General features: G+C 51.0%; 1 protein-coding gene across 1 annotated transcript; it reads right to left on the reverse strand.

Annotated features, from left to right (window-relative positions):
- Nucleotides 1-435: 435 nt before the first annotated feature.
- Nucleotides 436-11808, reverse strand: PTGER3 (prostaglandin E receptor 3). The gene is made up of 2 exons (XM_082765933.1): nt 10904-11808; nt 436-3571 (listed from the first exon to the last, which is right to left on the reverse strand). The coding sequence occupies exons 1-2, from the start codon at nt 11747-11749 to the stop codon at nt 3284-3286; spliced, it is 1134 nt and encodes a 377-aa protein (XP_082622059.1). The 5' UTR covers nt 11750-11808; the 3' UTR covers nt 436-3283.
- Between the last annotated feature and the right edge of the window lie 672 nt (nt 11809-12480).

A 12480-nucleotide genomic window follows, 5' to 3' on the forward strand; every position in this document is an offset into this window, starting at 1 on the left:
CAGAATGTGATAAAAAGATAAAAATAAATCATGTAAATAATGTATTTATTTCTCTCTTACTAAGGCAAGTTCCACCTAATTCTGATTCAGTTCTGGGGCAGGAACCTTTAAGGGAAAAATACATCAGCATCGAAGTTGCCGCATTCTGGGGCCCTGTGCTTCATCGCCCTGTGTGAGGGTGAACCCTGCCCTCCCTGTAAGTCACATTTTGGCTGTGCCAAATCCTTCACCAGCAGACAGGGTGGGTTTGGGGTTTGCGCTGTAAACTGGATCCCTGAGCTGATCCAGCTTGAAAACAATTCTTTTAAATCAAAAAGCAGTGGTGCAGCCCTGCAAACCCCGGCGAGGCCGTGAAGCGGCAGCAAGGCCACCAGCAGCGCTGCTTCAAGTGGCTGTGGCTGCTGAGGGCACATGTCCCGGCGGCAGGAACCGAGGCACGGGAGGCCGGTCATTCTGCTGGGCTTTTATTCTGACAGATACAACACACACTGATTTGGTACACAAACAGGCTAGTTTATAAGGCAAACGATGATTTCAAAGTAGGCTTCCCATTCGCTACTGCTTCCATAAAGTCTTTGACAGGAATACAACATATTAAAACCAGTATTAGAAATACTTTTGTATTGGAATTTAAATACATCACGTAGGAGGCATCTTTAAAGAAAGGCAACAAAAATACACTTTCCCACTGGAAAAAAGTAAGTGGGAAATAAAAACTTTAATTTATGCTAAAGCTTTCTGATTCCTTTTTGAAAGTGCGTTCCTCCAGCCATGTCACGTTACGGCAGGCATGGCTGGCAAATAGTGCTCAGACTCCTCTTCTGTAAACAAATTAAAAGCAGACATTCTTTCCCATTTTCTGATATGTAAAGTATATTCTCCTTCATATCACTGTGCACAAAGATGGAAAGAACTGACTTTTTCCAAATTCAGAAGTGTCCTACTTCACTAAGGAAAGGCACGGAGCAACAGAATTATTTTAAATGAATGGTGAAACCATCCCTGACCTTTTTAAGAATAACAAGCCCATGGCTATTTAATCGTTACCACATATTTGATTCTTTATGTAAAAGAAAAAACAGCATTTTCCTGTTGCGGCTGTAAAGGAGCTGATAACCGAGGTATTGAGTCACTCTTCTCACAGCGCGTCTCCCCCCTGACCACTCGCTGTCCCTCGGCAAGCCGTACGCTCCGGCCATGCTGCTATTCAGAAATGGTTCGGCCTAATTATGAAGGTCATCCCGACATACTTTACAAGGGACTGGGCTTGTTTATTAGTTTTAAACAGCTAGTGTACACAAACTGAACAACATGAATCCTTCGGACAGAAGAGGCTTTGTGTATCACAAAATAACATTAAAAAAGTTTGAATCCTGCAAGACACTTTTCCCAAGAGAACCAGTGCAGTTTTTATTTCCCCACACACCCCACCGTGCTGACAAGGACGTGGGGCTGGGGCTGGCCGAGCTCCCTGCGGCCTCTGCCCAGCACAGTGAGGCTGGAGGCAGAGGTTTGCCTCCCGGAGCAGCTGGGGAGTGCTGCAGAACACAGGCGGCACCCTGCCAAGTGTCAAAGTGCCTCGCCGTGGTGGTAGGCTGGCCCTTGAGTGAAAGTCAGACTTCAGCGTTTAGGTGGCACTCAAACACACCCCCCTGCCTCCACATTACGATTATGCAGAGAGGCTTTTGCTGTCAGATTAATTACTTCTGACTGGCACGAAGATACTCAACTGGACTACACAGCAGCGGAACAAGGCAAGTGAGTAGTTGGTTTCTCTGTTGAGTAGTTACTTTTACAAACAAAGGAAGGGAAGCAAAAATCAATTAAAATTCAATTTCCCATGAGAATTTCCTAGCAGATGCAGGGTTATATTTGCCTTTAAGGCTCCTGAATTGGTTATTATTGGCACAAAGTATATGGTGTACCACTACACGATATATTGTATTTTATTGTTTTGCAGGTAATTTCACCTAAGAGGCCATTAAACAGGAGCCATTAGAGGCTATCATCTAGAAAAAGGGCAAAGAAACTAGGAAAAAATGCAGTCCTTGTGAAAATAAACTTCAGATGTGACACAAATGGGTTAGAACTCGGTTTTCTAATAAAACCTGAAAGTTACCTGGAGGAAAGATTTGACTGATGCACATAATTCTACCCATCTCTTCCAGTCTCCATTATCTGAAAAATTCCCAAAGCTGCCGCATCTCTCAAATTTGTCTTTTTGGAGGAAAGAAGAAAGAGATCAGTTGTTCTCAGGTAATACTTTGGCTACCGTGTAGAGCATTTTAATAATTAAGAAGTTTTGAGTGGTATCCTCATTACTTAAGAATCGTTTGATGTTCATTTGATTCCCAGACATGTGCGTTTCCAAATAAAACCACCCATATGAAAGCGGTATTTCTGGCTTTGTAAACCTTTGCCATTTATCTACAGGAAGAAGAACACTTACTGTCACTTACAGTCTGTTTATCACTCTCTCCATCTGCGCAAAGTAGTTTTATAGTGTGCTTTGCTAACGGCAAGGCTTGTTATGCCTGGGTGTTTCATAGGTTGCTATTAAAAAAAACGCAACACAAACCACAGATCTCTCACTTTACGCTGTGTCCCAGTGCTACATCCTACTCAGCAGATAAGCTAACTTTAGCATCCACGCAGAATGAGTACTTGTCAGGACAATATGTGTCATGAGACACAGGCTACATTCAGTTCTCAAAAGAGATTGATGATCTACCATCACTGGTACAATACAACCTTTTCAGCTTTAAGCCATGGAAATCTAAATAAAATCTGAGTTTTATCTTCCTTTAATTCTTCTACATTTTGCCCCTTTCTCTCTTTGTCCCTCCAGAAAAAAAGGAGGAAGAAAGACTCTCTGAAACAGATTATCTTGGTATTAAAATTATTTATAGGAGTGGGTCTCTTCAGTAATTAAACTGTTGAATCTGTTCCAAATGTCCCCTGATAGGAAAATCATTTTTTTCTACCTTAATGTAAAAAAAAATCCCTCCAGACTCTATTTTAGACACACACAAAGTCATGTTCTGCAGCTCAGTTAGGAATTGCAATAACAACAGAATTTAGCAACAAACCCAATTGCTTTGTCTATACTTGAGAATTTTTGGCACGTTGGATAAATAATAATTTGGCACTGTAAGGCCACTCAGTAATGCCGTTTTCAGCTATTTATGCAGATGCGAGCGCGTTACAAACACCCTGATTCACAGTAAGATTTAAAACCACTTGTTGGTGAAAGCAGTTTCCATGCAAGTGGATCAACGTTCCTTCACGCCGCTGTCCGTCGGATTTCATCTGACAATGTGATTGATCTGTCTTTCCACTCGTTGTTAGAGCACTTGGAGACAGCGTTGGCTGCTTGACAGAACTTCTGCAGGAGGATCTTTCTTAGTAGCAGATAAACCCACGGATCCAGTATCTGGTTTAGTGAGGCCAAGCGCACGGCTGTCAAGAAGAAATTGCACTCCTTGTGCAGTTCTGAGCTTTGGGCTTCCGCAGAGAATCCCTTACAGTGTTCAAACGATGTGTGGCTGAAGATCATCTTCAGCATCGTTATCTAAAGAAAGTCAGGAGGAAAAAAACAATACAAGTTAAGAGACCAGATCTATATCGGTACATGCAAATACCCCTGAAGATAAAATCCTGACAAGGGATTTTTTCCTTCCTCTTCGATTTCAGACCAAGGCCGTAACAAGCAAGCAAGCTCTGAGAGAGCAGCTCAGTCTGCGTGTGCACGTACAACGAGCATGACAAACTTGTTGCCTCCCAGCCACCCATCCGGCTGATCTGCAGATCCCATGCTAACGCGAGGAAGCACACGCTGCTCCCCTGCCTGACACCTAGCAGAAAGCCGTGTGCTAGATCCCGGCGGCTAGAAAGGGAAATCACTGACCTGGCAAAATTGATTCAGAGGGACTCATTTTATCATTTCCGTGTTATCAGAATTGCAAACAACAGCTGAATAACTCCTAATGAGTAGTTCAAAATTATGTTATGAATAGCAGATGTCAGGATAAAGATTTTCATATACTAAAATGTCTACATTTAATGTAAAACCAGCATGTTTTGTTCTATGACGTAAATTTTAGACTTTAAGGTAAGCTATTCTGCTTACGAACTGACCCAAAATAAAAGAAAAGGGTTAATGAAAGCACTTTGGACTTGAGGACAAGAAAGTATTTTATGTCAACTAAAAAAAAGATTTTGTTTTTAAAGCCGCAGACGGCATTCTGTGTTAACCTGACCTCTAACCCCCCGCCTGCTGCCCTCAGTCCGCTCCCTCGGCGTACCCAGCGATGCATTCAGGAATCCGTTTCCCACGACATCCAGACGGGCACGACTGCGACGGTACCGGCCCGGTGAAATGTTTCACACGGGCACAAGTTTCTGTGGCCACTGTCTCCCCCGGCTCGGGCTCGGAGCAGCCAGCTCCGGTGGCAGCCGAGCACTGTGCGCGGGTCGGTGCCACTCGGGCTGAGGGTGAGCAGGAGCAGCGGTGCTCTCACTGCTGCAGTCCCACAGCACGGGGCTGCCCCGGGTGCTGCGTGGTGGCAGATGGCAGGACACAGCCCCGCGGGTGCTGCAGTAGTCGCTCACTTGTTTAAGACGAGGCAGCTTTGCCTCCAAGGCCGCTGGGCTACACGGCTCACAGTCGGTGAAGGACGTAGTGACTGAAGGCTGCAGGGCAATGATTCAGTCAACCAAAATTACGAGACTTTGGGCTTCCTCATTCTCCAAATTAAGATAAAATCTTGCTTTACAACTGCCAGCAAAAGGAGCCTCAGAACACAGGGACACCTGCACTCCTGCAAGGTCCCACTGAGGGCTGGTTTGCTGCAGGTTGTGCAGGAAACCCCCAGCTGAAGGGGGGCTCGGCCCGGCAGCGCTGCCCAGCGCTGGGCTCCGGCTGCAGGAGCGCGGGCTTTGAGTCACCGGGCTGCTGCTCAGCCAGGTAAAAAGGGACAGCAGCTTTCCTTCGTCTTGTTAAAGCTGGGGAGACAGTGCTGGGCATTGTGATGCTCTCATATACCAACATACAGCTATGGGAAATATGAATCACGTTTTGAAAGATGTCAGATATATTCATTTCCCATGGTTTAGCTGGTTGGTATCTGCTATCTGAAGTTTTCCCCTTCACAATTTGTATCAGCTGCAGCAGTTTTAAAACATATTGCTTCAGAGGCGTTTAGCTTGTTCTCCTCAGATAAGCTACATCACATGTTGTATTGCAAAGTCTTCCCCAAGAGCCTCCAAACACAGGGACCAAAAGAAGAGAGCAGCATTCGGCGAGCAGCTTGCTGCCAAGCGACGTGTTGGCTGTGTGACGGGGCAATGCCTCTGCTCCTGCACCTGGCCGTGCCTCCCTGCTCCACACCAAGGCCAGGAGCAAGGGCCAGCTTTTGGATGCTCCCCAGCAAGTCTGGTGCCCCGGTAGGAGCCGAGCCATGGCAGCAGGAAGCCACCTGCCCCTTGGGATGGATGGTGCGGGGCCTCTGTGCTGGGTTTGCTGCGTGCTGTGACTCTTCCTGGACAGGTCCTGGTTTTGCTCGCAAATCTTTTCTGGTTGTGAACCGAAGGCCTCAAATGCCAGGAAATCCTGCAGGCTGGAGGCAGTAGCCCCGCGGTCTCTGTGCCCACAGTGGATGTCAGACAGGCGGTGCAGCACCACGCTGTGATGTTCAATGGGTCTGCGAGGGGGGTGCCAGGCACCAGACGGGTGCCAGTCCCAAATGTGCAGGGAACTGCCCAAGCGACCGGGCTCCCGGTCACTTACTGACAGCCCCGTGCAAGCTCCTGCCCTTGGCCTCACAAAGGAGCCAGCACAACTCATACCCACAGCGACGTGAGCCCTGTCTGGGCTTTTCCCCAGCACTGCTGTCAGAGAGCAGCACCACGGCTGGGAGCTGGCCGCGGGCAGCATTCGACCTCTTGGAGGAATCTTCTGGGTGCGGGATCAATACCCGTGTGGTGGCCTGGGAAAGGCTCGGAGGAGTCCGGGAGACAGGGCCACTCCGACAGCAAGGCAGAACTGTTTTTGTTTCTTAAAATAGAAGCAGTTGAGAATTCCATCTGCTGCATTTAATTTAAATAAAATGAAAAGTAGCCACTGGTGTAGGTTTTCAAAAACACATGATACAGACCCAAAGCACACCAGGCGGCCACATACCATGCCCGCACAGCCCCAGCTCCACCACACGCCTGTCCCCGCGGGCCTGCAGCACCTTCAGCAGCGCCCTGAGCCCAAAATCAGCTCTTCTAGCCCACCTTTGGGGAACCCTGCAGCAGCTTTGCAGACCTCGTTATCTGGTTCTTTTGTTACTGAATCCATGGAGCTACAAAAATATTAGACTAATAAAATGCATTTCTCAAGCATGCAACTGCTGTTTATTTTTGTCTTTCTTACATAATATTCCATTACTGGAATACTTGTTGGGCCATCGGTGGCTCTGCTGGAAATTCTGTTTGATATCCTTAGAGGCCGTTTATCACGGCCTGTACTGGTCTGCTAAATTTATTGGAAGGAAGACTGCAAAAAGAAGGGGCACAACATCGGGTGGAATAAAGCCCATGGAACTATACGATCTATGCCAATAAAGCGTGGGCTCAGAACGCCTGTAGTAATGCAACTGGTAATCACATTTAATTGATAAGATAACAGTCGCTGTCACTGAATGCAGTTCAATTCAGCTTCCGTTGCTGTGGCTTTTGAACTGATAGCCGATGCCCAGGCATGCTCTGTGAGGGATCTTTACAGAATTTTGAATGAAGTTTGTTGCCCCGTGACACGCTGCCGCGGGGTGAGCATGAAACGGGCGGTCTGTTACTTCAGGGATCCAGGCTGCTTGCTATCACGTTACCAAGTATTTGAAATGAACTTTCATTGTATTTAGGGAAAAAAAAAGACAGAAAGTCTTTCCCAAAGATATTTTTCCAGTTTTACAAACTAGGTTGGAAGGTTTTTTTGCCTGGAGATCACCAGGAATTCATGGCAGAGCTCTTTGTGCAGCACTTGGGCACGGACAGGCTCAGGCTCCTGCCCTGCCCCAGCTAGGAGGCATTTACCAAAATCCATGGGGCCATGGGGCTGCAGTAAAGGATGGACAATAAAGCAGTTGCTCTGCTTGCAGGTATGTATTTTTAGGCGAAGCAAGAGCTGTGAGTAGCTGGTGTGGAATGTGGGGTAAGAATCCGATGTGAACTTCCCAGTCCCAAACTGCAAAATCTTTTCATGAGATAGCTTCCAAAAATCCAAGCATGTTTTCTATGCATCGTGAAGACAGGAGGATTTATCTGTTTACACTGCTTCTCTGCTCCCATTCGTCCTAATCTGTTGCTGAAATAATTCTCTCCCACATAGCAAAGACAGCTATAGAAGGAATACAGGATTCTCCTGATGGAATACAAATAATGGCTGTGGTGAGCGAACTGTGCAGAAGCCCAGATGGAGAGACAATACCTGTAGTCATGTACCAACTTATTTTAAAGTCGAGATTGGACTCACTTCTACTGCCTCTGTGGAAGCTAAGGCAGAACGAAAGACCTCAGCCCGAGCAAGCCAAATGTCACTGCGGCTCCACACTCCTTGTGGAGCCCTGAAGGAGGATTGCCACTGCTTGGAACCGATGGGGATTTCTCCTGTACAGCAGGGACACTGCCTGCCACAGGCAAAGCTGGGACAAGCCCACACATCTGCCAGTCCTACAGGACTGCGGGGGGACCCCAAGCAAATCCCCTCTCTGTTTCTGTGAAACCCATGCTAGTGAAATCACTGCAATCCTCCTGGAGAACTGATGGAGAAGGCTGAGGATTTCAGTATGGAAAACCTGTTTGCAGAAGGGCAGTAACGTGGGGAAGCGTGACAGATCCCGGGGAAGTCCAACAGGCTTCCAACAGGCACGTGCTCTACGTTTTACTGCTCGGTTGTGCCCTTACCTAAGACAAATATCGTCTGGCAAAATCCAGCCTTTTGGCAGGTGCATGGTGTTCCCTGCAGCATGCAAAGCACAGCAACCAGCAGGTCGGGACACCTGCACCAGGCGCCTGTTTTGGCGTCAGAGGGGAGCGGAGCACCGCCAGGAACTGCTGGCTCGTGGAAGTCGAGGTGTGTGCAGCAGTGATACCACTGCCCTCTCTCCTGAAGTAAAGGTGCTTTCCATAGCGGTTTTGTGCATTTAAAAATACTACCAAATACTACGTTTATAATAAAAACACCTGTAAAGGAGACTATCATTGCTTTCTGTCTGATGGGAGGGCTTAGGGGAACATGTATGTTGAAAGGAAAAGCAGCACAATATCTGAGCAGTTCAGCTTTAAATAGCCGTGAAAGCACCGGGAGTGAGCAATTTTGTAAAGCCCTGGGAGGGAATAGTTTTGTAACCTGGAGCTGCTAAAAGCATTATTATGAGAATTACAGCCTGTGCTGCAGCTGTGCTTCTGTGCAAACAACGAACAGCTTTATCCAGGTTACCTCAAACTCGTTTCAGTCTGCTGTTGGCTTATTCCAGTGGGTACGTTCAGCAGCTGAACACCGAAATAAACAGAAGGTTGGTGCAGACTGGAAACCATGGTAAAGCAATGCCTCATGTAAGTGGAGCATTTTTCGGGTTCTCCATGCTGAACTCAAGTAAAGTCTTGACTGCACAATAAGAGATCTCATGCCTGCGTTATGAACACAGTTCCTCTCTTCTACCAAACATCCCATAAATCTCAGGGAGGGACACCTCATTAAGCTGTTCAGCGCACGGCCGCTATCATCGGAACTTTTGCTTTTCTGTTAAATCCTATTTGATATTCTCATTTTCATCAACAGATCAGGTCTGTGTGAAGGGGCATTGTTTCTATTAGGCAAACAGTTGTCAGCATCCATTAGTTCTCAGTTATAAACCTCAGACTCTTTTTTAATGTAGTCTCCTCTGCAAACCCCTAGCTTCCTGTTTAAATGAGGTTTCTTACAACTGCTAAATGATGCAGCTATAGGTTAAACGAGTTCTGTCATTTGGCTTTCACTGAAAATGCACTTGCCTTGCTCCAAGCTCACTTTTCCAAAAACCTGGCCTCTTGTTCCTGATTTGTCCTTTGCAGTTGTATAGAAAAAATGGAAGTACAAAACTTCTGGTGTAGCTGTGATGCTTGACTCTGACACTACAACACCTGGCAGGCTGACCAGACGGAGCAGCCCTGCAGGACCCTACAGCCCCAGCGATCGCTTCGCAGCATTGCCGCTGTGCTGGGAAGCGAGCTGTTTGCAGATTCACCCCGGCCGGGCAGCAGCAGCACCGGGGCTGCCCGGCAGCGTCCTCCCCGCAGCCCCGCTCTCTCCCGGAGCACCGGGCTGCTCGCCAGGGCCGGCGGCGCCGACCTCCCAGCACTGTCTGCGGCCCCAAGAGCCTCTGAGCCACGGAGTGCTTACAGCAGCTCTGCCCTCTGCTTGATCCTCACGCCGCGGGGGCCTCCTTTCCACTTCCCGCAGGTCCTTTCAGCTGCACTGGCTTGACCTCTGGCTTTTAAGTCTGCAAAAATACCACTGGCAGCAAACCACCCAAGGGAATCCCTGCCTCGTCATTGATTTTCCAGAGTGTTCAGGTTCTGAAGGAAGAGATGTCTCTCATCCCCTTTTTGCTCTATGCTACGAGGCTGGCTAAACATCCCCGTGTGATAGCTTTGGTGGAAGGTGGCAAAGCACAGGGCAGAACCTGCTTCCAGACGGGGATTATGCAAAACCTAGGACTGAGAGGCAAATGCATTTCCTGCATTTAATAATGGCCTTCTCATGTTCTCATCCTTTTAATTACTGAGGACAAGCACGTGGCAGTTAACTTCCAGAGAAAAAGAAATCCCAGCGTTTTCCCTTGGGACTTGGCTGTACCCATCGGTGGGACAGCCCGACACTCCTGGCGGAGATGTGCCGCGGTCTGGACAGGGCCATCTGAGTTCTCTGTGCACAGTGGGAGAAAAATCCTTCCAAGGCCACACGGTACCTGCCATGTAACTGCAGAATTATTACAGCAAGCAAGCTTCAGCCCTTTCCTGCTTAAGGATTCCAAGCACAAACTCTCCGAAAGTCACACTGTCCTCTGGCAGCAGGGCACACTGGCTATCTTATAGAGGGTACTGGACTCCCAGATGTGCCCTCAGCCCATACAGTAGGAGCAGAGGTGGGTTCAGCCTCTTCCACTCCTAAACCATGAGGAAGGATTCATCCCAGCTTGACAGAAAGGGCCGCAAGTGAGGAAGAAGAAAATAATGGAAAGAAATTCAGGGGTCCTTTAAAAAAAGGAAAACAGAAACAAGAAAGCCAGAAGCGCTGCCTTAAATAAGATAGAGTGAGCAACCTGCTGAAAACTAGCGGGCACTTACAAAGTCACACACTGTACCCGTCCTCATAAACCACGGAGATAAGTTTTGGTGCAAAGCAGGAGTGAATAAAAACTATGAAATAACTCCTTCCCATCAGCACAGGGCTCCATCGCAAAGGGGCTGGGTGAACTTGCTGGCAGGTTCACCTCAACAAGGAGCAGAGAGGTTCTGGTCCCGTTGCTCCGGCACCTTCAGATCCCGCTTGTGCCACCCACTGGGTAAACCTCCCCGTCCGGCTGCAGAGGGCAGGGGTGCAGACCTCAGCGCCCTCCTCCCAGACCCACCGACTCCTCACGTCCTGCCCTCTTCCTCTTCACACGGCCTTTCTTGTCCTCATCACCCCTCCTTTCTACGGCATTTCTTTGGTTTTATTTTTCCCGATGTGCTGCACTGCGCCCACCTCCTGGACCGCTCCCTGCCTCCGTCCCCATCCCGGCTGTTGCCCCCCTTCCTTTCCCCTTGGGTGCCCACGAGGAACCTGGGCACAGGGCCGGGTTAGGCGGCGGTGGCAGTGGCCGAGGCGGTGACCTACCAGCAGCGGTGCCCAGCACGCCGAGAGCACGCACATGATCCCCAGCAGCTGGATCAGCGTTTCGGTGGCGATCCGCCCCCACTGCTTGCTGGAGCGCGGCGCCGCCGCTTTGGTCCGGCAGCGAGACACCAGGGCCTCGATGGTGGCCAGGTTGCACGCCACCGTCACCAGCAGCGAGAAGAGCCCCAGGCCGGCGAAGGTGGAGGCGAAGAAGCTCCCGGAGAGCTCGTCGTCCCCCGTGCTGATGAAGCACCAGGTGCCGGGCCACTGCAGCGTGTAGCGGCCCAGGCCGGCGATGGGCAGGAGGGCGAAGGAGAGCACGGCCAGCCAGATGCCGAGCAGCGCCGTCTTGGTCATCCTCGTCTTCATGTGGCTGGCGTACCAGTGCGGCGCGCGGATGGCCAGCGTGCGCTCCACCGCCATGGCGCTGGCGATGAAGAGCGGGCAGAGGCCGAAGACCGTCATGCTGAAGCCGAAGAAGGCGCAGAGGCGGCCCGAGGGGTCGACGGCCACCCAGACGCGGTCGGACAGGTAGACGGCGATGACGATGGGGCTGGTCAGCAGCTGCCCCGCCAGGTCGGTGAGCGCCAGGGAGCCGATGCAGAGCAGGAAGGAGCGCCTGCGGCGGTTCTCCTTGGCGCGGTAGCTGCGGGACACCAGCAGCATGGCCAGGGCGTTGCCCACGATGCCCGTGATCATCATGGTGAGCGGGAACGCCACCGACACGGCTCCGCAGCCCTCCGCCGCCTCCGCCGCCGCCGCCCGCCCGGTGCCGTTGCCCCGCGGCCGCATGGCGCCGGGCTCGCTGCCGTTGGGGCCGCCCTGGCACAGCGGCCGGCGGCTCATGGCGATGGCGATGGCGGCGGCGAGCCCCGGCCCCGCTGCGGGTCCCGCTCCCGCTCCCAGACCCGTCCCCGCTCCCGTCCCATGGCGGCAGTGGCGGCCCCGCGGCGGGCGGCGGCCGTTAAAGGCGGGGGCGGGGGCGGCGCCGCCCGCCCTGAGGGAGGGGAGCGGCGGGCGCGGGGCTCGCCTCAGGGGGCGCCGCCTCGTGCCCGACCCCCGCCCGGCCCCGGGCCCGCTGCGTCCCGCGGGGCTGCGGCTCCACCGCGCGGAGCCGGGCCCGCAGCCCCTGTCCCTGTCCCTGTCCCTGTCCCTGCCCTGCCGCCCGGGCTCGCCTTCCCCTGCGTCCCCCTGGAGCCTCCCTGCCGGCAGGCTCCGTCAGGCTCCTGTCACTCCCTTCACCTGCAGGAGTGAGCTCCCTTCCCGACAGGCGGGCAGCAGCGGGGCAGGTTTCCTACACCGAGGAAACCCGAAACTGAACCATTTCCCTTTCTCCCTGACCAGGGCTGGAGCTGGAAGGAGCTGGGCTCCTGCCTGTACCTGGCAGTGGTTGCTGCTGCCAGCAGTGCCTTATATCCGTCTCTCAGAAGCTGTTTTGTCGGGTCTCCTGTGTTATAACACACAAAATTCCGATAATCTTTCTTGCTCTTTGTCCCACCATTCCTAAATTATTCCACGCAGTCACTGCTTTTAACCTACACCGAGTGTTATTGTGTTAGTGCTGTAATAAACCTGCT

Source organism: Aythya marila, assembly GCF_965140915.1.
Source record: "Aythya marila genome assembly, chromosome: 8".
Lineage (NCBI taxonomy): Eukaryota > Metazoa > Chordata > Aves > Anseriformes > Anatidae > Aythya > Aythya marila.